A 23,803-nucleotide genomic window follows, 5' to 3' on the forward strand; every position below is an offset into this window, starting at 1 on the left:
CCTGAAATGGGTGTTTTTTTTTTTTTCCCCCTTTTTTTTTTTTTTTTTTGTTTTTTTTTTAAAAGTATTGTTTTATGGCATTGTCACGCAAGGCCTTGACTGTTATTTTCTTTTCTTTTTTTCCTCTGAAAATGAATGTAGCTTGTGGATAACTTGTTTCAAACCTGCCTAGCGTAATTTGAGTACATATTTACATATTTCATGTTTTGCACAAAAAAAAAACAGTTTTTAAAATAGGAACTGCAGCATCGTACAATTTAGCACTGGCATGTGTCGGTCAGTATGGGAGTAAAATCAGTCCTGAATTCAAAAAGTGGCAAAATGCTTGCGCCTCTTGGGTAAGGGTTGTGTTGAAAATCACTTCACCATTGCTCAAATGTTTTACAGTATCTTCTTTGATTTTTAAATGGTAGTTTTGTATTTTCTGAAGATCAGCGTTTTAGTGTCGGGCCTGTTTGAAGATATATCTGTTAAATGTTTAAGTTGTTTAAGCACTTTTAAACTGTAAAGGAATGAATGTAAACAATGAGGCAGTTTTTAAGCGGGTGTACAATGACTTGTGTGGTGGTCCTATTGAACAATGCAGCTTAAAATCAAGTGTCTATGACTGTGCCATATTTATAGAATATACTTATGTCGCTATGGAGTGTACAAATGATGTCAGCAATTGGACATGAACTAATCTATTAATGTGTGTGACGACTCGTGTAGAGTTTTTTTTTGAGAGGAAGTTGTTCAGCATTCTGCTGCTGCACAGGGATGAGGTAATGCATGGTGTGTTTGAAATCATTCACTACCATGTTAAATTATGTTCCCTGTATTAGTGCTCTATATTTATGTTGAATATATGTTGATTGTTACATGACCATGAATATGGCACAGTTTTACACACCGATTCAGCAAGTCTCAGAGGCAGCTTTCCAACTTTGAGTAGAATTCAGTGGCAGATGACAACTCTGAAGCATTCAAGTACCAAAGAGGGCAGGACATCATGGGATCTAATATTGTGGTGTTAAAGGACAATGGGAGTATTTTGTCAAATGATTAATTCAACTGATATAACTGTTTACTATTAAAATATTTAATACAGAAGTGTAGCTTTATAATGCAGCTAAGAGAGCTAAACACCTCAGTATTATTTTCTCTAAAATGGCTAACAGTCTCAGTATAATGATCTTTTTTCTGTTTCGTTTGGATTGACTAGATACATATGTGTACAGTGTACATTTGATATAACAGTGGTCTTCATACACTGAGCCTAATGTTTACTTCATTAGCCAGATCAAAGTCCATTAGTTGTAAAATTGTTCTGATGCATTCAATGAAATTCATACTGCATAAGTCATTTGCCCTAATGTCTGAGTTGTCCTTTAACAAATATTATTTTCTGTTGATGGATTAATGACTGAGGAAAACAGAAAAGAGGTTACCAAAATAACCTGCAGTCCACTTTTGTTCACAGCGCCAAATCCCTTTCGGGACTTTTTTTTTTAAACAATACTTTTTCTCAATTAATGAATGTTGTGAATGGGTATTATGGCAATAACATCACAATAGCCACAGCAATATTCTGGCTTTAGAATGTTTTAATATGTTTAAATAAGTTGAAAAACGCCTGCGCAGTGCTACAATTACTGCTTTTTAAGTTTCAATGAATTGGTGTTTTAAACACTGTGCTGCACTTAATATAATTAAATGTAAAACAGAAAACCTTATTTTCCATAGCGTGACATCATCAGGGTGGGTCTCTAAACTAGCACAGTGCTTTAAAGGTGGGAGGGGGAGGTAAAACATGATTCATATTTTTTCCCATGCATTCTCTGGTTCATGGTATCCAAAAATCAGATTATTTGATGGCAGATTATGAACATTTTTTTTAATATAAGTGGTTTGTTATTGTGATTAGTCCTTAATATAAGCTGGGGCAAAAACTGAAAAGATAAAAGTGTAGATTAATTTGACTTTAAATTGGTCTAATTCTGTGCTTTTGTATCAAAAATGAATCTGTCCTCTTTGAATACTGATCATACAATTCACAGTATGCTCATTGTGGAGCAGCATTGTGAAGCAATTTTACCTTAACATAACTTTACTGTGATGTTCCTATTACCTGTAAAAGAAGAAACTGTACTAGTTATGTAATTCTGGTGAATCAGGCTGGACAGTGCTTGTCAGAACTGCATAAAACTGTGTAACTAATTCTGTAACCAATGTTCTAATACAATGTACAGTCCTGTATTATTGCACCACTCTCTCAATCCACATTCTTATTTTACTTTTAGGGACTGTTCTGTTTCGTTCAGCCGTTAAAATTTGTGCAACGTAATTGAGTAGTGGCTCAAAGCACAAATTCCACTTTTGTGCAACATATGACAATTCTCACATAGTGGTTTATAAGGTGTTGTGGTGATTAATTTATAAGCCAAGGCTTCAGGCTAGGTGGGCTGCATTTCTCAGCTACTATTTCATAGAAGGCTGTTACAAGATAAAGGACCATTTGTATACAAATGCAGCTCATGTATCCTTCAATTCACTTGTTTAACCGCATTTTTTGAGCATGTTTAATGCGGAAAAAAAACAATTAAAAACATCATCACAGAAAGTTGGGGAAAATAGCTCATTATAAAATATTTGTTAATATTACAATTACCTATGTCTGAAGAAACAAAAAAGCACATGGGTGACATTTGGCAACTTGACTGCAGCCATGCAATGTTGGAATTTGATGTAATGCCCACCTCTAAAATGTTAATATTTTCATATAGGCCTATTGAGAAGCGCCATCTGTTTACTTTTTATTAATTGATTTTGATGTATGTGTCAGTATTATGGCACATATGTATTACAGTATTATGTTAGCTAGGACTTTACCAAGTTTAACCCCAGTGAGTGTTCTTTTATTCTATGAACTTTAGATTGGAATCTTCAGATTCCAAACAAGATTTTAACATTTATTTGCAGAAAATGAGAAATAGTCAAAATAATGAAAAGGATGCCGTGCGTTCAACCTTCAAATTATGGGTTAGGTCTGGAGATTGGACTGGCCATGACAGGGTCTTGATCTGGTGGTCCTTCATCCACACATTGATTGACCTAGCTATGTGGCATTTGTCCTGCTGGAAAAAAAAACAGTCATCAGAGTTGGGGAACATTGCCAGATCACAGAAGGATGTGCTTGTATATGGCTTGATTCATATGTCCTTCACAAAGATTAACCTTTTCAATTCCAGCCTCGCTGAAGGTTCCCCAGATCATCACTGATCCTCCACCAAATTTCAAAGTGGGTGCAAGACACTGTGGCACGTATGCCCCTCCAGGTTTCTGTTTAACCATTAGGTGAGCAGGGATGGGAAAAGCTGAAAATTGGACTCATCAGAGAAGATGATATTAATCCAGTCCTCTATAGTCCGATCCTTATGATCTTTTACAAACTTCAGCATTCTGCGGTTACTGAATGACATTTGCATAAGATGACGTCATCCTGGTCAGTGGAGAGTCGATTTCGCTCTCTGCCGGTCTGTAGCTTTGTTGTCCCCAGTGTCTGCTGCCTGACCATGTTGTACTGAAATGCTGTCTTAGAAATTTTAAGGATGGAAGCAACATGACACTCACTGTATCCCTCTGCCAGAATTGAGCCCTTCTTTTCCTCACTCAAGACTTTTCTTTTTAAATCCTTTGGCATGGTTAATAGTTATTTCCAATTACTTTTGAACTATTCCTAGCACTTGTTTTGCCATCCAGTTTGTTCTATTGCGAAAGGATTGTGAGGTGTACTTGGGTTGAAATTCAACTGACACTGGAATGGAATGCCTGTCATATATGTAGAGATGCTGATCTTTAGCAAACTTTGCAGTGGTCAATTAATTTTTCCCAGAGCTGTATGTGGGTGAAACAGGCAACCTAGTGCCTCCCATAGTTTTTACATTAACATTGAATATAACATTTATTAATTTAGAAAATTCTAGTTTTTGGGGAGGGGGGTAAGTGCACTACAGGCTTCTAGCTTGTGTCCTAAATGCCATTTCCCCCCCTAACATAACTTTTACTTTTGTACTTTTTTCAAAATAGTTTTGAAAGCAGTACTTGTACACTTTTACTTGAGTAAAAAGCTTGAGTTGATATTTCAACTTCTACACAGGTATTTTAAACCCTAGTATCTATACTTTTACCTATAGAGTAATGAATGTGAATACCTTTAACACCTTTAGCAGCAGGGCATCAAGTCATCATTTCTTGAGTTACGGGACAGACCGTGTACCTCAGGTCATTAAAGGTCTTCTTTCACTAAAACCGGGGTATAAAGAGCCTCAGCTCACCCCGCAGCATTAATAACATTTCTTTCGGCCATGGGGCCACTCACCTCACGACCTTGTGACGCTGAGAGTCTGACCTTAAGCGAAGTTTAAGGGTTAACTTTACCTAGCACTCAGTGCTATATCTCTACAACTAAGGCTGTAGTCCTGAAAACATTTCCTCCTTTGAGTTTTAGAGATGTAAATTGTAATATGTTTGCATATATGAATTTTCATGAGCAAGAGCCGAAACCCTGTATGTCTTTAGAGGCCACTAATTCCACTAATTCGGTGAACTAAAGCAGGGCTAAATAGAAACACAGGAGAAACGGCTCACATGGCATTCATTCATCCTAGAGACCACAACTAGACATTTTTAACTGAATTTAAAAACGACGGAATGAGACCTTTAACGGGGAGGGCTGTGTTCTCCAGCCCAGCGTGTGGCGGTAAAGTGCGGGTGGTGGTGTCTCCGGGCTCCGCTGAGAGGAGCAGAGAAAGAGGAGGAGGCCTGTTTAATTTCTCGGTCCTCTCGCTGCTAGGTTACTGAGCGCAGGGCACACAGCGGAGTTCAGCTCGGGTCTGACAGGAGCTGAAGGAAAGAAAAAGGTCCATGTCTAAAGACAGCCGCCACGATGGCCGTCGACGTGGCGCTGGCCAGCAGCACCGCCTGGGGCCGAGAGGCGGCCAGGGCGCCGATGGGAGGGAGAGGTCAGGGAGCAACAGCTCCGGCTCCTCTCACGGAGGAGGGAAAGGGAGGAGTACGCCCATCAACATCGCCCTCAAGGTAGGGCCGCTCAGCCCCGCAGCGCTGCGAGCCAGCCGAGCTTCTCCGGCTTCTCCTTCAGTAACAGCCCTCACTTATTCACCCCGACTGACTGACTCGGCTCTCCGAGCAGCGGCTTAATACTGTAAACACGAAGCTACACTGTACTCAGTCTGGCTCATTCAGTAGCTAAATACGTTAGTTAGGGTAACTAGTTTACATTAGCTCGCAGGCTAAATGTCAGTGTGAAAGTCAGTGTGGAGCTAGTTAGGTTAGCTAGCCAGGTATTTCAGGTTCCCTAACGTTAGGTTAGCTAACGGTTAACCTAACCTGTTTGTACTGAGTTTGTATAACTAGCTAACTATCGGTTTGCTTTTCTTTCAGCATATTGTTTGACTTCATAAGAGATAGATGTATAACAGGTTTTAGAGCCTCAGCAGGATAAATAGAGAGACCATGAAGTTAAACAGAGAAACCATGGAGTTAAACAGATGCTTGGGGTGGAAGAAATGTTACAACTGCTGCTCTGCTTTTGATCAAGTTTGTCACTGACAGCACCTTACAGCAAATGTCCACCAGTCTTATCCACAAACTTGGCTCTATGTGGCTTAGAGCTGGACAATATATTGATATTTTATTGTAATGTGATACATTTTTATACCTTAATATTTCCCATTGTATTTGCTTAGTTAAAAAATCCCATGAATATGAATAAACATGTATGTCAACTTTGTTTAAAGTGGACATATTATACCTCTTGTTTAAAAAGTTAGAAAAGGTCTATGAGCTTCTAGACAATATGCTTTAATTAGCAAATCCAGAATATTATGAGTGCTTAAAAACAATTTGTCCAACTGTATTTTTTTTGTGTAAATGTTGTTTTATGAATGGGCTAAAAGTCTTTTTGTGCAGTGTGACTGTAGGTAAGCAAAGTGAAGTGCAGGATGCATAGTTGGTTTGTACAGAGTGGAGATGTGGTACCCATGTAATGATATGGATGAGAAGAGTTATGTTACAGCAACTCTTTACACACAAAGTAGACTCTGCAGCATAAGAAAAAAAGTACATATATACCAAACCATTGTTAATTGTTTGCACTTTTTTGTAACATTCTGTTTTGTGTGGCTGTATATGGTAAAGTTGAAGTTTGATCCTGGTGATCTGTGACCCTGTTGACTAGATTTATCAGTTTCAATACACCTTTTTTGTGTTCCAGTGAAAGTCCTAATATCCAGAGGCTCCTTAAGGCTGGTTAAGGCTGGATTTTGGATTGTGTTTTTGTATAACCTTTGGAACTAAACTCTCGGTTAGGGCTGCACAATATTGGAAAAAATTACATTGTGGTATTTTGCTGCTCTGCAATATATTTATAACTGCCAATACATTGTAATGAGCGGTTATAAACGGCCTCTAGTAGTTTTTAATGGTAATCTACATTGTGCAAATATTCTGTTTGTATCAAGCTGCAAAATCTGATGAGTTAAATTTGCCTCATGTGACACTGCATATCCTGCGATGTGAATATATTATGCAGGCCTACTCTGGGTCTTTCTTGTTCTGTGCTCCAGTGGCCTCCAATGCTGTATTCTTTTTGGTTTATTTATCAGGACATGTGAAATATGCACGCATTAAGGGATGTACTGCATCAGACCTGATGTTAACAAGCAGATACAAGATATTTTAGAACTTCTTGGTGCCAGATACCGCAAGGCACCTTTATGGACCTTGTAAAGTAAGCTGTTTTGCTGGTATGCAGATGGTCATCAGTATATACATTTTGCCTCATCAGTGTATAATAAGGCTCATCAATAGTCAGTAAACAGGAAAGCGAAAAAAATATTCACTGTAGAATTGTCTGATTTGCTCTCTGTTTGTTGTTGCTGCAGTTTCATAATAGCAGTTTTTTTAAACACTTTTTCTTTAATGCATGTTAATTTGTTACACCTCTAACCATGATGTACATGCACAAAGACAGAAGCATGTCTGTATGAGCGTTTTCATACCTGAATGTCCAGACCAGTGTCTGAACCATGGTTCATGCGTTTGTTACATTGTATACATCTGCTTAAGTTTTTTTTTTTTTTTTTTTAAAGTGCAGTTTACTGAACGGATTAAAGAACTTTCATACGTCCTCTTGTCATCACATAAGCAAGCTGCATCTTTCTGCTCTTCACATGAATTGGTTTGTAGATTACTGTCAGTTTGACAAGTTGCTTTTCCAGGTTTTGTTTTGCTGTATTCTACCTCTGCCAGAATGTGTCAGGCAGCAGAAACAGCACATTTTGTTGTTGTATCTAAAATTGTTTTTTGTGCTTCGATTCTGAATATCCAGCTGTCTTCCCCACACTGCAGAGATAAGTGTTGCATAACAATACTGTATCTGTAATGGTGCAGATGCAGGCGCTTAGACACACTATTGCTAGGCGGTATACTGGTTTAGTTTTTCGTCTGGTATGCATTTTTCATCTACCGCCATATAGCTAGGAGCACTGTGGACCTCTGTGTGAAACACTAAATACTGTAGTTTGAAGAATAATATTAATGCACATTGAATTTAAATGATTAAAATGGGAATGTTAACTGTTATTTTGTTAACTGGAGAACAAAGAGAATTGTGGCTGATTAATGGCCATTTTAATACTTTAATGCATTAGCTTCAAGGATAACATATTATAAACTTACAATAAACCTGTGTCTAACTTGTACAATAGACCTTTTAAAGAAATATCTCTTTGAATACTTTGAATATAGTTTTTCAGTTCAGTTTATAGTGTTAATAGAAATCTCTTAAAATAAGCTATGTTAAAGTAAAAGTTGTTAGCGTATCTCTTTTTATATTATTATGATTATATGTTCTGCCTCTGTTTTTCTGTAAATGCAGACTGATTTTATATATTGTGTAATTTTGTAGGATAAAGTAAACCCTATAGGAATCAAGGCCTTTATTTAAAGCCTTAATGTTTTATGTACACCTGACAGTAGAATAAGCCACAAACCTATATAAAAGTCTAGTCTTACAAAAAATATGAATAAATATTAATAATAAAAATACAGTGAACCTGTGAGAACACATGAAACTGCTTTTACTGAACTAAAAAATATATAAAATATAATTCTACAAATATTGGATTTAGTTTAGGTTAAAGCTGGGATGTGCATCTGTACCCAACATAGGCAGAAAAGCTGCTATTAATGCATCCCTGTCAGAATTCATATGCTCCTCCAGTGGCAACTCCAGAGTATAGATCTGTGCCACAACCGTGCAATAAAGATAAATATGTTAGTTCTTCAATGCATTTATTATATACTTTGCTTTATGTTTAATTTAGCAGTGATTTAAACTTTAGAGTTAACTTCCGAGTTAGGGAGCACCTATTATTATGAAAAAGGGAAAATGTATACATTTTAAAAGCATGATGTACACGAAGAAAAAAATATGAATAAACAATTTTGTATTATTATTGTAACTTTATACAATGTGCATAAGTGAAATTCTTTCAATGGAAAACACAGCGTTTTTGTACCAATGCATGTCATGCATTACTCGTTTCATTAAACCTTGAAATAGTGCAAACATGTAGCCATTTATCATGTAACCATCTCACTCTATTTTTCGCTGTCTCTTTCTCTCTCTCTTTCGTTTCTTCAGCATGGCTCTGTTTACATCCCGGGGTTTGGGCATGAGTCACGCGCTGCACTGCCGAGTCCAATCAGATGCGGAGGCAGTGTGTTTGTGTGTGTGTGTGTTGCAGGCGCACTGACAAGAACAGGCTGCAGCCTCCAGCAGAAGCAGCAGCAGCAGCCAGGGGGTAGCTGAGTGGGCCGGCTTGTCATGTACACATGACTGCACGCAAAGAGAGATCACACAGAAATGCAGAGCTTGGGCTGTCTGTGTTTTACAGCCCTGTGAGGAGCCGGGGAGAGAGGCAGAGAAATCATCGGCGGAGGCTGCAGCAGTCTAGAGGCCGTGGCGCTCGTCTGGAGAGGCTAGTGCGAGCTCAGCAAAGCGGAACGGAGCGTTTAGAGAAGCTCATCTGTGATTAGCTCAGGAGCAGGCAGGGTGAGCAGCCTCGTCAGTACGTCCATCAGCCGGTCTGCTAAGCAGCACCATCGCACCACCTGATTGGTAGAGAAGTTGACACGGCTGGCCAAGTTGCCGGAGCTTGGAGGCGCTGCCTCGCTCACTCTGCGTGGTTATTTTGAGTCAGGCTGTCAGTTGACGATGCCTCCCCGTGTGTGCAGTGGCTATGATGCCGGCTAGGGGGAAACAGGTTACTTGAAGCGCACGGCAGAAGTATGTCAGGGCCGGATAAGAACGAAGAACCTGCTTACAGACTCTACTTCTACTCTGTACGTACCTTCTAATCTCCTCACTCTCGCACTCTTGCACTCTCTCTCTCTGTCTGTCTTTGTCTCTGCTTTTCTCTCTCTCTCTCTTTCTATCTCTCTCTATCTCTCTCTCTCTTGTCCTGTGTGCATGCCTCTGTGCTGAGACCTGCTTATAGACCTGAAACCCTATCCCTGGCTCTGGCTGCTGGCTGTGTGTCCACTGAGCTGACTGCTCTCTCTGTGTGTGCATGTGAATAGGAGCTGTTAGTGTGGCCCCTGACCTCGTAAGGTTCCCAAGCCTGGTCCTGGAGTGGGCCCTGGAGTACCCTACATATCATTATGCTGCATCGAACACATCTGATGCAGCAGAAGTTTGTTTTTAAGACATTCCACTGTTTTGCATTTACATTTTGCACTATGTGTGTATCTATTAAGGTTGTTAGAGAATATTAAAAACGGTGGTGTGTTTTGCCAAAATATCGATTTTCAAAAAAAACCTTTACATATTTTACAGACAATGGTTCATTTTGGGATGTGTTTAGTCTATAACGTCTAGATAGCAGTGATGCTCCCTGTTGTTACATCCTACTGTTCTTTTATTCAGATTTTATAAATATAAAATTATAAATATGATGTTTTTTGTGCTGTGACAGTTAACAGTTTATCTATCTATCGATTGTCATCAAGAAGTGGTAATTTTTTTTTACCTATGATATTGCTAAATATCATAGAAACTTAGGTGTGTGGGTGTGTGTGTGTGTTTGTAGGTGTGCAGATACAGGAGAGATATAGACCTGGATAGTAACCCACAGTCATATGGCAGTTGTCGTCAGTTCCTTGCAGAGGTTTCCATTGCTTGCCAGGTGGCAGGGGCCTGCAGGTGATTAAGTGGATGAAGGGGGAGCCTCTCTTCATAATCCCAGCCTGTGTGTTAACCTGATATGCTACAGGCTATTCAGAAAGACCTGCTGTAGCATCAGGTCATTCCGGGGTTGGTTTTTGTCCCACATAAAGTGTCCCCCGGAACCGCCCTGCACTTTCCTTCAGTGGTCAGCTGCCATCTGACGTCTGCCAAAGCTCAGGAAACCAGGAGTAAATATTTACTGTCTGATAGCCTGCTGGCAGTCAACAAGGCTCAACTTGCTTGTGTGCATTTTAAAATCAGAATACTTCAGTCAGATTAAGGATTGAGCTCCTCTGCATCTATTGTCCCCTCTGCTCTCAGAGAAGAGTGAGTAATAGTGAGAGGAGAGAGTAGAATAGAGCTGGAGCTGAAGATGCTGCCTTGCTGCTCTAAAGTAGGTCAGTTGTGTATATTAAGCCTAGGGACATCTGATTGTAGCGGGCCAGGACCGTGCGCTGTTTATGCATGTGTGAGACCTAATGAACCTTACCAAAAACTCTCCTCTCGCCTCTCCCCTCTCCACACATGTGCCATTTTTGCATCACATAAGCATATGCATTTATGTTTAATTTTTTGACCATTACAGTCATCGCAGTGTGCTCATGTGCAGTAGTTACTTTGCGCAATGTGCAATGTTATGTAGACTTGTCACAAGAACAATTTTTTTTTTATTGGACAATATATTACCTCAGAAATAATGGCAATGCATGATATAATTGTTTTTTTTTTAAACCATTGAGCGCCAATTGTATAATGATAATACAATTGCAGTTGAGTGTATAGAGGCGTCATATTGCAAGACTGGCTAAAATATAAAAGTTAATTCATATTAAAACAAACGTGGCCAACTTATTGAGTTAATGTCCAAATATTGTATAATATATTGAGAATTATTATGACAGGCATATAAAGCAAAATAAAAGGTCTGATAAACAATTTGATTAATGCATACAAAATTTTCTTTGTCCATTTCTTTATATATCTGCTCCAATACAGTTTATTTTACTCCAGTTTTTGATACACATATTGCATTAATAATATAGATCATGTTGTATCATTTTCATTTGGTGAAATCTGGTAAAAATCTAGTAATGTCTCCCTAAGTCACAATGTCATTGTTTTGCAATATTTTGCAACCCTAATTTTAATAATGTGGGATTTTTTTTGTGCCTCTTGATCAAAAATCCTGCTTGCTTTATTTCAAATCATTTAGAGTAAGTTTTAACTGTTGTCTGCTTGATTGCTGTGTGCCAGCTGCTCTGAGTAAGGCATTTGTCTGCTGTAATGCTGTGCTATGAGGTTCTGCTCCCCACCAAGGCAATAACAGTGACAGCGGAGATGAGCCATCATGTGATCCAGTCACGACATCAAAGAGAATACAATAGTCGAGCCATTTTTCAGACTGCATTGTGGCTAATGTCCTCTGCAGTCTGGTCTGTGAGTGTTTGGACAGTGACACATCTATCCCTACACCATCACAATGGATCTGAAATGGAGCAATCAAGATTTGACTAAAGTGTAGCCTTTCAACTGTAGTTCAGTGGAGTGTTTCGCATTAAACATTTAGAAATGAACTGTAATTAAATGCCACAAAGTAATTAATAACAAGTTCTTAATTTAATTCTGAGAGCTAAAATTGCATTTAGTATCATAAAATCTCTCAGTATAAGAACCAAATAGATATGCATCCAAAGCAAATAGGCCATTGTTTGGGCTTCTAGAGAGAGACCAACAATTCTGTACTGGTGCACTGGTGAGCAAAGGACACCACAAAACCTGCAAGACTACAGAAAAAATGTAAAGTAGATTAATGCCAACTTTTTCCTCCTTTACAATATCTACTCAAATGAACATTCTGCAGGATATACACACATCATTGTCAAACTCTACAACCTAAAATTCCTTCATAAACATAAATAAACAAAGTCAAGATTCCAACCACTAGTTTTACACCCCAAAACCAAAAATGTCAGATTAGACAGATAAAAAAAACAAGCCTGTCAAGTTCTAAAACAAGATTTTTGGACAGATGAAACCAAGATTAAGTTAAATGTGAAGTGGAAAACAAAGGGTTGTAATCTGAAGCATTATGCATCATCTGTCAAATACGGTGAAGATACTGCTATTGCATAGAGACACTGTACAGATACATAATGACTTTAAAAACATGAAAGATTCTGTCACCTGATTTTAATCCATAAAACAAAAGCACTAATACATAAAAACAAGTAATTAAAGGTGACTGCAATAGAGGAAACAGTAATTAGAGATGGCCATTGGTTCTGGACCTCAGACCTGAACCCAAGTATTAAAAGATATTTCTCTAAGATTCCCAGTCAAATTAAACTAGTGGAGATATGGAGCTTTGTTGAAAAATGTGTGTGCGAAATGGCATATGCATTTATTGTAGATTTTTAAATGGATGTTACCTCTTAGAATTAATATACAAAATGCACTGTTATTTGATATTTTACCTTTGATTAACTGTATTCAGTTACATAGGAACTAGTCTTTACAGTAATATTATCAACTGTAAACGTTGATGGTTCTCACTTCAGGTACAGACATCAGAGGGTGAACTACTTTTTCAGATAAAACTGGCATTGCTTAAATGCAGCATAAGAACCAGAATGAAGGTAAAGCTTAACAGCTTTGGAACTCGTATATCTTCTAAATGTATTGCCTTAGTGTCGAACTATGAAATGGAAATGACGCTTGCATTATTTAAATGAGCCTTAAATGCTACTTTGCTTTGATAGCATTGCTCTTAGAGGAAAGCATTAACAAAAAGCCTTTCAGAAGGCTGAAAACAGCAGCCCCCTTTAATTGGCATCTCAAAATGGATCTCCATGCTTATGGAGTGCAAAACAGATTGGCTTTTGGCATTTGTTCACATGTTCCTGAACCATGCTGAGAGATGACATAGGCAAGATGGAAGGAAAATAGTGAGAGAGTGTTTGCATTAGTTAAACTCAAGTGGTCCTTCTACCATCAAATTAGGTGTTAAAACAGAGAAAGGGTGCAAACTTGATTTTGGTCCCAAAAGAGAGAACACACACACACACACACACACAGAGCACCTATTGTATTACATTTGCTGGGAAGAAGCACTGCCTAATTAAAAACGTTTAGTGGTTTGAAAGTGATAGAATGTCCTTGTCTAGATTCTGAGTGTGAGACGCTCCTGGCAGTTCATGCTGTGAGGACTGCAGTGCTTTCTGTTAGTGGGTGTTATTGTGAAATGGAACACACTCTGGTGTCTCCCCTGGCCTGTGCACAGCTCACTCACTTTCTCACTCACCCACCCACACATGCTGGTTGAAACGAACAATATTCTGAGCAGAACATGGTTCAGTGGCATCTAGTGTTCACGGTAGTTATAGACAAATGCTGTGTTTAATATTTATGTACTGGGAGATACTGGCATATTTTCGAAAAATAATCAAATGTAGTCTTCTGAAAGCTAAGAATCTCAAGCCTAGTCCTTTAAAAGCAGAGAGCCCTAAACCCAGTCTTTTAAAATCCCAGAGTTTTAAGCCTCGGGAAGCCCAGAGTCTCGAGCCCGGTCCTCGGGAAGCCCAGAGTCTCGAGCCCGGTCCTCGGGAAGCCCAGAGTCTCGAGCCCGGTCCTCGGGAAGCCCAGAGTCTCGAGCCCGGTCCTCGGGAAGCCCAGAGTCTCGAGCCCGGTCCTCGGGAAGCCCAGAGTCTCGAGCCCGGTCCTCGGGAAGCCCAGAGTCTCGAGCCCGGTCCTCGGGAAGCCCAGAGTCTCGAGCCCGGTCCTCGGGAAGCCCAGAGTCTCGAGCCCGGTCCTCGGGAAGCCCAGAGTCTCGAGCCCGGTCCTCGGGAAGCCCAGAGTCTCGAGCCCGGTCCTCGGGAAGCCCAGAGTCTCGAGCCCGGTCCTCGGGAAGCCCAGAGTCTCGAGCCCGGTCCTCGGGAAGCCCAGAGTCTCGAGCCCGGTCCTCGGGAAGCCCAGAGTCTCGAGCCCGGTCCTCGGGAAGCCCAGAGTCTCGAGCCCGGTCCTCGGGAAGCCCAGAGTCTCGAGCCCGGTCCTCGGGAAGCCCAGAGTCTCGAGCCCGGTCCTCGGGAAGCCCAGAGTCTCGAGCCCGGTCCTCGGGAAGCCCAGAGTCTCGAGCCCGGTCCTCGGGAAGCCCAGAGTCTCGAGCCCGGTCCTCGGGAAGCCCAGAGTCTCGAGCCCGGTCCTCGGGAAGCCCAGAGTCTCGAGCCCGGTCCTCGGGAAGCCCAGAGTCTCGAGCCCGGTCCTCGGGAAGCCCAGAGTCTCGAGCCCGGTCCTCGGGAAGCCCAGAGTCTCGAGCCCGGTCCTCGGGAAGCCCAGAGTCTCGAGCCCGGTCCTCGGGAAGCCCAGAGTCTCGAGCCCGGTCCTCGGGAAGCCCAGAGTCTCGAGCCCGGTCCTCCACGATACTTAAAAATGTTGACGATATTATCGTGTACGATGCGATATAGCACACCCCTAGTCTGAAATCCCAGAGTCACAGACCTAGTCATCTGGAAGCCCAGAGACTCAAGCTTAGTCCTCTGGAAGTAAATAGATAGGGTAAATAGCTGCACATAACGGGCATGAATATCCCAAACTTTCCTATGTTGTCCCTTAGAGCACAGAAACACAGTGTCCAAGAAAAAAAAAAAAAAAAAATATATATATATATATATATATATATATATATATATATATATTGTGCCATGGGTTGTTGGGTGTGAAGAAGCAGGAAAAGCACCTGGAAACTGTTCTGCCATTGGACAGAACAGTTGGACATTGGACATTGGACTGCCTTTGGACAGACATACGCCCCTGATATCTGTATTGGTAGATTATGAATCGTCTACCCATCTTAATCTATTGCTACCTTGATACATTAGTAGTGTTTGGCAAAAACACGTACTGTAAGATTTTGTTCCCATGTTCAGATCTGCGTTGGAGATTTACATTCATAAATGTAAATATCTTGAATCTAGGGATTCACTTAATTTGGCAAATTAAAATATTCAGATGGAAATTACCTTAAAAATTAGAGGAAAGAGTAATTAATATCAAACAGTGTCTCATTTATTATACGTTATGTTGCAGTGTTTACTCTAACTTTAGAATTGATTGCAGCAGTAGTGGTTGCTCTCTTGGACCATGGCAGTGATGTGTCATCTCTTCACAAACAGCCCGACAGCTGAATGGTACAAGATATACAAGCTCAAATAAATATTGTTAGCTAGTTGAGCTAACGTAGTTTAGCAGTGGTTTGTTTACCAAAAGACTGACTTCCTTCCTCACTGTAAATTCCAGCTAGCCCTATTGCTATAGCTACAATTGACTTGAGTAGTTAAAAAATTCATAAAATGTTTCTAAAATAGCACTACTTAACTAAATCTGTGTTTCGAATTGCATTGCTAAGTTGATGGCAAATAGCGTTGCTGAGGTAACTAGCGAGCTAGCTGAATGTGTTAAATAGCACAGCTGAAGTAAGTTTGTGTTAAAAAAAAAAACTTGCTTACTACTAAAATGTATGATTAAAATTGTGCTGCTAAGATATATTTATTATAAGAATGGCTTTGCTAGAGTAGCTGATTAGCTAGCTAGCTACAGATGTGCTACACTGCTGAAAAAAATACACTACATGATTAGAATCAAGCTGTTGAGGTAAATGTTGGCACTGCATGTTCTGTTAAGAGTTTAATACATTTTATGATTGATATGAAAATAATAATATCATTATTAATTATTATTATCCATGATATTTAAGTTTAAATACACATTGTAGTTGTTTTTATTTTATTTTTAATTACATATATATGCAAAAATTCAAGAAGTTCAGCTTGGTTTGATGGATATGGTCATCCATCTTCCTAATATATACACAGCTTTGGAAAAAAGACCACTTAAAAATGATGTTTTTTAATTTTTGCACCAGGACTGGCATAATGCTATCAGAAGTAGTGTGTAAGAATGGTGGAGAACAACATGCCAAGATGCATGAAAACTGTGATTAAAAACCAGTGTTATTCTACCAAATACTGATTTCTGAATTTTTAAAACTTTATAAAATTATCTTGTTTTCTTTGCATTATCTAAGGTCTGACAGTTTTGCATATTTTTTGTTATTTCAGTCATTTCTCATTTTCTGCAAATTAATGCTTTAAATTACAATATTTTTATTTGGAATTTGGGAGTAATGCTGTCTGTAGTTTATAGAAGAAAACAACAATGGTCATTTTGCTCTAATGGCAAAATCAAAGAAGCTAATTCAGAAACTGGTCTCTTTAATTTTTTTTGTTTAATGGAGGCCCAGCCCACTACCCTTGTTATTGTTTGGAATTTCCTATTTCCCCCACTTCGGTTCAGTAAGGAGAAGTGTTAATAGTACCTAGGGCTGGGACATACATCATAAAAATATATATGTTTGTGTCTGTTTTATACAGACTTTATACAGACAGAATATTAAAAAATTACCAAGCTATAATATTACAACTTGGCAAAATATTTTTTCAGCCAAATGACCAAACCCTATTTGGATCTAGTAAGAAAGAGTAGGTGTAGACTCTACCCTGCCCTCTTGTGGAGAACAAAGAACACAGACAGGGTTCAGAAAATCCCATGCTTATTGTTGCAACGGTTTTAAGTATCTCAGTTTATGTGAGACAAACTTTGTGGTGGGTACTGTTTTTAACATGGGATCATGGGTCTTTGTTCTTAATACAGGAAATATTCTGTGTGGTTTAGGCAGGAGGTAGAACCTTAGTAACGTGTGCAGGAGGCTTGGAATGACCCATTGTAAATATTCCTGATTACATGCTTTTTACAGATGGGCACATTCGTCCTTAAGTTGTTGCCTGGCCTTTATACTAGGGGTTGGGCAGGACAAAGCCTGGGTAATGTCTAATAAATGTGATCCACACATTTCACCCCTACTGCTCCTCCAAAAAATATCTTTAAATGTTTTGTATTTCTATGTATAAATGGGACTATGAAAAATAAATGTTTGATGGCACCATTCTGGTTCTATTGTGGTTTGTGCAGTTCTGCTACAGTCTGCAGAATTGACACTTTCACTGAAAGTGTTATTAATTATTTTGATTATTTTTACCTATCTATAGGTGTTCTTTTTGTTCTAAAGTTTTATGAAAAACATGTTTTTTTTCCTGTTACTTTTGTGCAGGCCTCCTTCCAGCGTTCCAACAGCCATGATAAGGTGAGGAAGATTGTGGCAGAAGAGGGACGTGCCGCTCGCAACCTCATTGCCTGGAGTGTTCCTCTGGAAAACAAGGAGGAAGAAAGCAAACACATTCAAGTTCATGCTCATGGTACTCACAAATGCTTACTTAGATTTACAAAATAACATATTTACCACACTCCTCACTTCATACTGTCCATTATTACTACAGTCAATACACTGTACAGACCCTGCTATTCACACTGTCACGTTTTCAGTTACCTACGGTTACAACGCTGTCCTTGTTCTCGAGCCTCTTCAGTCCTCTAGGGCCGTTGTAGTTGTACAGGTTGCCCTAGATCTGAAGACCCATTCTCTGCTAATGTCATTAAATAGACTTTGCTCCCTCTTTACTTACTTTAGTGTTCAGGGTTCAGAATTGCCAAATAGCAAAATCAAGTGTGATCCTTTGGTTTTGTGATGGAACTGAGTAATTAATGTTTGTACTGCATCTAGGGTTGGTCGGTATATCGATAATACTGTATGATCATGGCATTTTTAACCATTTTAACAGTATCTCCAAATGATTATGGTATTTTATAAATATAATAAGTCTAATTGTGCAAAGGTATAGTCAATACAAGTTAAAATGGCTCATTCATTCATGTGCATTTAAGATGACCACAGGATGGGGTGCACATCAAATTTGAGTAGCTCTTTAAAAAAATATGTGGGGAAAAAACATGGACACTGGTTGTAAATTTAGGCAAAAGATTTCCTTATCATAGTATCAGCGCCTTAGTTGCTGGACCACTTGGAGCCCCCGGTTTAACATTTCTGATGTAACCCTGTGCATAAATGTCTTCATTTAATATGTAAACAAACTGAATTTTGTATTTGATTATTTTTCAGCTTAAAAATAACCTAGAATTGAAGGCTTTTGTTGCCAGGACTCGTAGCTTACGCAAATCCCTTTCCTAGTAATATTATAAAACACAGTGTTGTTTTGACACATTATGAAAAATTAGATCATTCCCCCGCCCTATCTGCATCAGTAAAGCCCTCTCTGAGCCCGCAAGAGTATGTGAGAGGAGAGGAGATCCTTATATCTGACATCTGGATAAATGCATAATGTCACTGTTATGAAATACATTAATACAGCAGATTTTGAATAAGAATTGTGGTAAGAATATTCAGCACAGTTCTGCAGCTCAGATGTATGAATGAATAACTGCTTGCTGGTTTGAATCCCTGGACTAGCATGCACGGCCCCCTACCCCCATATTCACTGCCCCAGGTGTGTGTTCCCATTGGCCTAATTATTAGTGTCAGTGTGCGTGTTGGTCAGTGTGTGTGTTGACTGCCATGAATGGGATAAATGTGGAGGTTGAATTTTGTTGTGCTGCTGCGTTTGTCCCCCTGCTGCAAAATCTGCAGCAACTGCATGAGAGTATTTAAGCTTAATGGGATGGATTAGCACATTGGACTCCATTAGGAACCTTTAAACTCCAAGCTGAGATGTCTGACATGTTGAATTACACATGCATTACACACTACATCTGTATGTGTAGCTTGATAAAATATTGCACATATCAATGTAGTTTTTTTGTCAAATGTCTGCCTGACATTACACCGCCAAATCTTGAGAATGTATATTTAATCATTACATAAAAAGTTTTCATTATTGATAAGGAACATTACTAAAAAGTAGAATTGTAAATGTAATGGAAAATATTTAAATAAACCTGCTAGTGTCAAAATATAATGAATAAAATCATAAAATCTCTCACTCTTTTCTGAACTTTTTAAAACATTTTAAGATAAATATTTTCCTGAATACAAATTAAAAAGTTCATGTCTTTCAAACCTTTTGTTTCATTATGTTTGTCTAGTTTTTCGCCTATTATTTAATCCTGCAGAATTTGGGTTGATTCCTGTTACTGATCTGAAATCATTGAGTGGAACAGAGAGTGAACAAGCTGTTTCTCCAAGTGTCCTGTAGGAGATTACAAAGCCCTCAAATTTCCAGAATGTATATAAGTTTTTTTTACTGCAGTAAAAAGGGTTTCAAACATGTTCTTCTTCGTGGGCAGCCAGTTAATTTTTTTATCAAGGTATGCATTTTGTGATGGGTTAAGATTTTTTTTTTTTAAAAGAGCGTTTTTTTTTGTTTCCTTATATTTACAGGGAAATCGAAGATTCACAGCAACAACAATGCAAGACCACAACGAATCAACTCTGGACAACACAGAAACAAAAAACAGGTTTTAACTTTTTTTTTTTTATTTCCTTTATTATGCATGTATTCATGTCCGCCACTAGAGGGCAGCAAAGACCATGCTTCTAGAATAAACATGTAAGCAGTCCTCTGGCTTCTGTGTTCTGAAATATGGAGTTTACTTAAAAAAATATATATATATTGTGTAGGGTGTTTCTGTAAAATGAACCTTGTTGAAGGAATAAGTAAGGAGCTGGGGGTATGTGGGGTATGTGTTGTTGCAGACTGCAGCGCTGGACTGTAAGGCTCCTGCAGGGTCCATGCTGGAGAAGGGAGCAGAGAAAAGTCCCACTAAAGCCAGGCAGCCACGGAAAGTAGATTTGAGAGCACGCTACTGGGCCTTCCTGTTTGATAACCTGCGTCGGGCCGTAGATGAGATATACGTGACATGCGAGTCAGACCAGAGTGTTGTAGAGTGTAAGGTAAGAACTCAATTTCTGTTCCATCACTAACATCCTTCCACATCTCACTTACCAGACTTTATTTCTAGGTTGAAATTAGCCTTGGATCAGTGGTTCTTTTACAGTTCTTTCTGATTTGAAACACATGTAATCCAGCTAATAAACTGATTAATTACGAATCCCTTCCTGATGTAAACTGCATGTGTTGCAACTATACACTGTGCAGAGCACAAGACCGATTGAGAGTTTTCATTAAAATTATTTAAATAAAAATATAGGTATAGAAAATGCATAGGAATGCACAATCAAATGTCAATGTAAATTTTTGGCTGTTCCGAAAATAGAGTTAACTGACTTGCTGACATGTCTTGTTGCTCATGCTTTCTAATATTTAAGGCAGTGTTGTAATGAAGGTCTCTGTATCTACATTCTGATACTGCCGAGGTATGGACAACTTGCTGCTAAATATGAGCATTTGGCTGAGATGACGTTAGTTGTTAGCACTTTTTGTGCCTCTGAATCCTGTCTAAAAAGGCAGAAGTTTTTACATTTCAGACACAGCCAGAGTTTTAGGATATAGATTTAGATAATGCTATTTTTTGTAGATATTGGAATATTGAAAAAATGTCAAAATGGTCAAAGTGGTATACCATTTTTGAGTATACCTTAGCATGAAAATTGTTTGTTATTATACAACCGTTTAGAGAATCCCACCATTTTTTAAAGCCATCCATAAAGTCATTAACTGAAAATTAAAATAGATTTACCTCACATGTATGTGTATGTATATATATATATATATATATATATATATATTTTATTTTTTTTTTATGTGGTATTTTACATATTTTTTTCTATAATACATCTTCAAGCTTTAAGTATATCAAAGCTTTTGTTCCAAAATTCCCAGTTTTAATAGCTTTAAGGTGTAATGCACAATGACTAATTAAAGAAATAAATTATATATTATATAATATAATAAATTGTGATACAGAAAACTTTTTTTATGGTTATCATACTGTGGTGTTCTTAAATCTTTGTATCTTTTAATATTTGCTATTGGTATTGTTCCTGTATCAGTTGAACCCTACAGATAAAACACACAGTTTTCCATGGCTTTGCCAATAGACTTCCACCTCCACCTCTATGGCATTTCCATGTTTTTTTTTCTCCTTCTTGGCACATTTAAGGCCTTAGCTCAGAGGAAAGACTGGCTGACCTCTCAATAAAGATTCCTGATAACCCCGTCTCAGCTATTCAGGAATGTGTATTGGGCTTTAGGAGTCAATCAGATTTACTGCTGCCCCACAGTCACACAGGAAATGATGTCAGACACTAGGTTTACTTACTTGGTTGGGTTTTTTTTTTTTTTACCCCCTTCAAATTGTGAGATGTGAGACTTGAGACCATTGTGGAGAAAGGAGTTCTGAAATAAAATTGTAAGTTAAAAAATAAAAAAATAATTAGCAATAAAAATAGTAAAAATCAGAGGAGTTTTAAGGTTGTCAGTAGTAGTACTCATTCACTGTTTGGCCACTAGAGGGAAATAAAGAGTTAAGTTGAATTTTTCGAGTTGGCTGTCTCCCTCCTCCTTTCCACATTCCTTTTGTTTTCTGGTTTGTGTCAAGAAGGGCTTTGAAGGTGCGCTGGTGAGAGAATTATCACTGGCCGCTCTCTAGGGCCTTCCTGGAGGGAGTGCAGATTGATGATGGTGTGTAAACAAAGTTCCCCAACCCACTCCACTCCACCCCCCATCATATATATGTGTGTGTGTGTGTGTGTGTGTGTGTGAGAAAGAGAGAGAAAGAGAGAGAGCAAGCCTGGGGGGGCTAGATGACGTCTGATAACACTGTTTTGAACTCGACGGGAGCTGTGGCTTTGCACTTTGTTTGGCCTTCTAAAGACCAGGGGGCAATGGGGGGATTGTACACTGCTGTTAGGTACAGTGTTCTGCTTCACCTGACTGTACACACACACACACACACACACTTCTCTAGTGTTTTGGGTGTTTTGCCCAGCCCACAGTACCCTGTGTCAGCTGCACAGGGAGGTGTGTAATACAATGCGGCATGCGGTTGGCATGGCTGCTCCTCCGCAGGGTGTGTTGTGTGTTGACTCTGGCTGGTACAGTCTGCTGCAGTGCTAAATCTGGGCTCCTGCTGTGTGCCCTGAACTCCTGGCTCTGATTTAACGATTGGCGTGTAATCCGGAATTATGCTGAGCATGAACGCTAGCGGCGACTGCTGCTGAACAGGACCCTCTTGCGGTCCGCTTGTTGACAGCGGCGCTGTGTAAGACGCTCAGCCGCAGTGGGGGTCCACCCACTCGCACCCTGTTCACACTCCTCAGGTATCTGTGCTGTGTGCATGCGTGGGTTTAGGAATGGTAGGATACAGACAGCTGCCTTACAGTTGTGCCTTTCAGCAAACTGTATGTGTGTGTGTATCGTAAAGTGTAAATAAACATATTGATGCTGTTATACAGAAAACCCTTGATCAGTTTTGGACATTTTGATACAGTTTAAATCTGGAAGTTGGTCTTTGCGTTGTATTAGAGTCTAATAATGAATGGACGAGTAGAAATGCTTCAGCGTGAATTTTAAAATGTCATAAAATCGCAGTTATAAAATTTTGCAGATATCTTTTAATTTGAAACAAATGCTATATAGGAAGTGGCGACTTAATGATGCCCAACCCAAAAGCAAAAAATAAATAAGGAAGACATGGAGAAGAGAGAATGACAGATTAATTAGCTAATGTTAAATTTGTTTGTTGCACACCAGATGCGCTGCGTAAATGCATGCAGGTGCTTCATGACACTGTTCGATTCCTCTTATCACTAAAATCCCAGATTCACATCACTATTATCATGACATTTAGATCATGGACTTCTGGTTAAAATTAAATAAAAGATAATCAGAGATGATGCATGTGTTACTAAGTTCTCCTGTGAAGTTTTCATGTTGGAGACACAGCGATGATATGTTGCTATTCTTAAAATTAAATCAGTCTTTTTCTCCCATCTGTTACAAAATATTTTAACATTTGCTGAAGGAAAAAAGGCCAACACACTCCTCCTTCTGTTGCAAGCATCATTAGGACAGTTATTACTGTTGTTGACATTATTAGATCTTTTCAAACGTGCTTCTGAGTTTTCAAATAGAAAGGAATAACATCTGTGTCCTTTCCAGCACAGAACGGAGCCAGCGGGGGGAAGGCCAGCATGTGTTGGAGTACAGTGCTAGTACAGTTAGTTAATCCACTTGGCTCTCCACTGTGTCTCTGTAGAGAGTGCAGATCCTCAGCCAGCGCTGTGTTCTCCCACACTCGGGGGTTTGATTGGCCCAGCTGGCTGATTTATGCTCATATTCTAATAACGCCCACATCTTTAACCTGCAGCCCAAAGGCCTAATTAGTTCTTATCAGACCCTTCTTCCATCCAAAGCCCTGATTTATACCCCCACAGACTGTGCTGAAGACAAGTATTCTTCATCCCCTTTGTGTGCGCGTTTGTGTGTGTGTGTGTGTGTGTCAGAGAGAGTGCTGAGCATTCATGACTGTGTATGTTGTATAATATCTACATGCATCATAAACACTACATGGGCATGGAGTACTTGGACACCTCATTCGTTGTTTCTGCCATAATTAAGTGTATTTAAAAGAGAGAGAGAGAGAGTT

The 23,803-nt window shown here is 39.2% G+C and overlaps 1 protein-coding gene across 5 annotated transcripts in view; it reads left to right on the forward strand.

The window, feature by feature from the left end:
- The first annotated feature begins 4,756 nt into the window (after positions 1–4,756).
- scaper (S-phase cyclin A-associated protein in the ER) overlaps positions 4,757–23,803 on the forward strand; it is a 123,630-nt gene continuing 104,583 nt past the window's right edge. The window contains exons 1-4 of one of the 5 annotated variants that reach the window (XM_049474616.1): positions 4,757–5,079; positions 17,454–17,598; positions 19,635–19,711; positions 19,950–20,147. In XM_049474616.1, coding sequence (XP_049330573.1) covers positions 4,906–5,079; positions 17,454–17,598; positions 19,635–19,711; positions 19,950–20,147 — 594 coding nt within the window. In that variant the 5' untranslated portion in view covers positions 4,757–4,905. Of the gene's footprint in view, positions 5,080–8,847; positions 9,409–17,453; positions 17,599–19,634; positions 19,712–19,949; positions 20,148–23,803 lie in introns of those variants that run through there. The other 4 variants (XM_007246515.4, XM_049474617.1, XM_049474615.1 and 1 more) reach the window with 4 other exon arrangements.

Source organism: Astyanax mexicanus, chromosome 2 (assembly GCF_023375975.1).
Source record: "Astyanax mexicanus isolate ESR-SI-001 chromosome 2, AstMex3_surface, whole genome shotgun sequence".
Lineage (NCBI taxonomy): Eukaryota > Metazoa > Chordata > Actinopteri > Characiformes > Acestrorhamphidae > Astyanax > Astyanax mexicanus.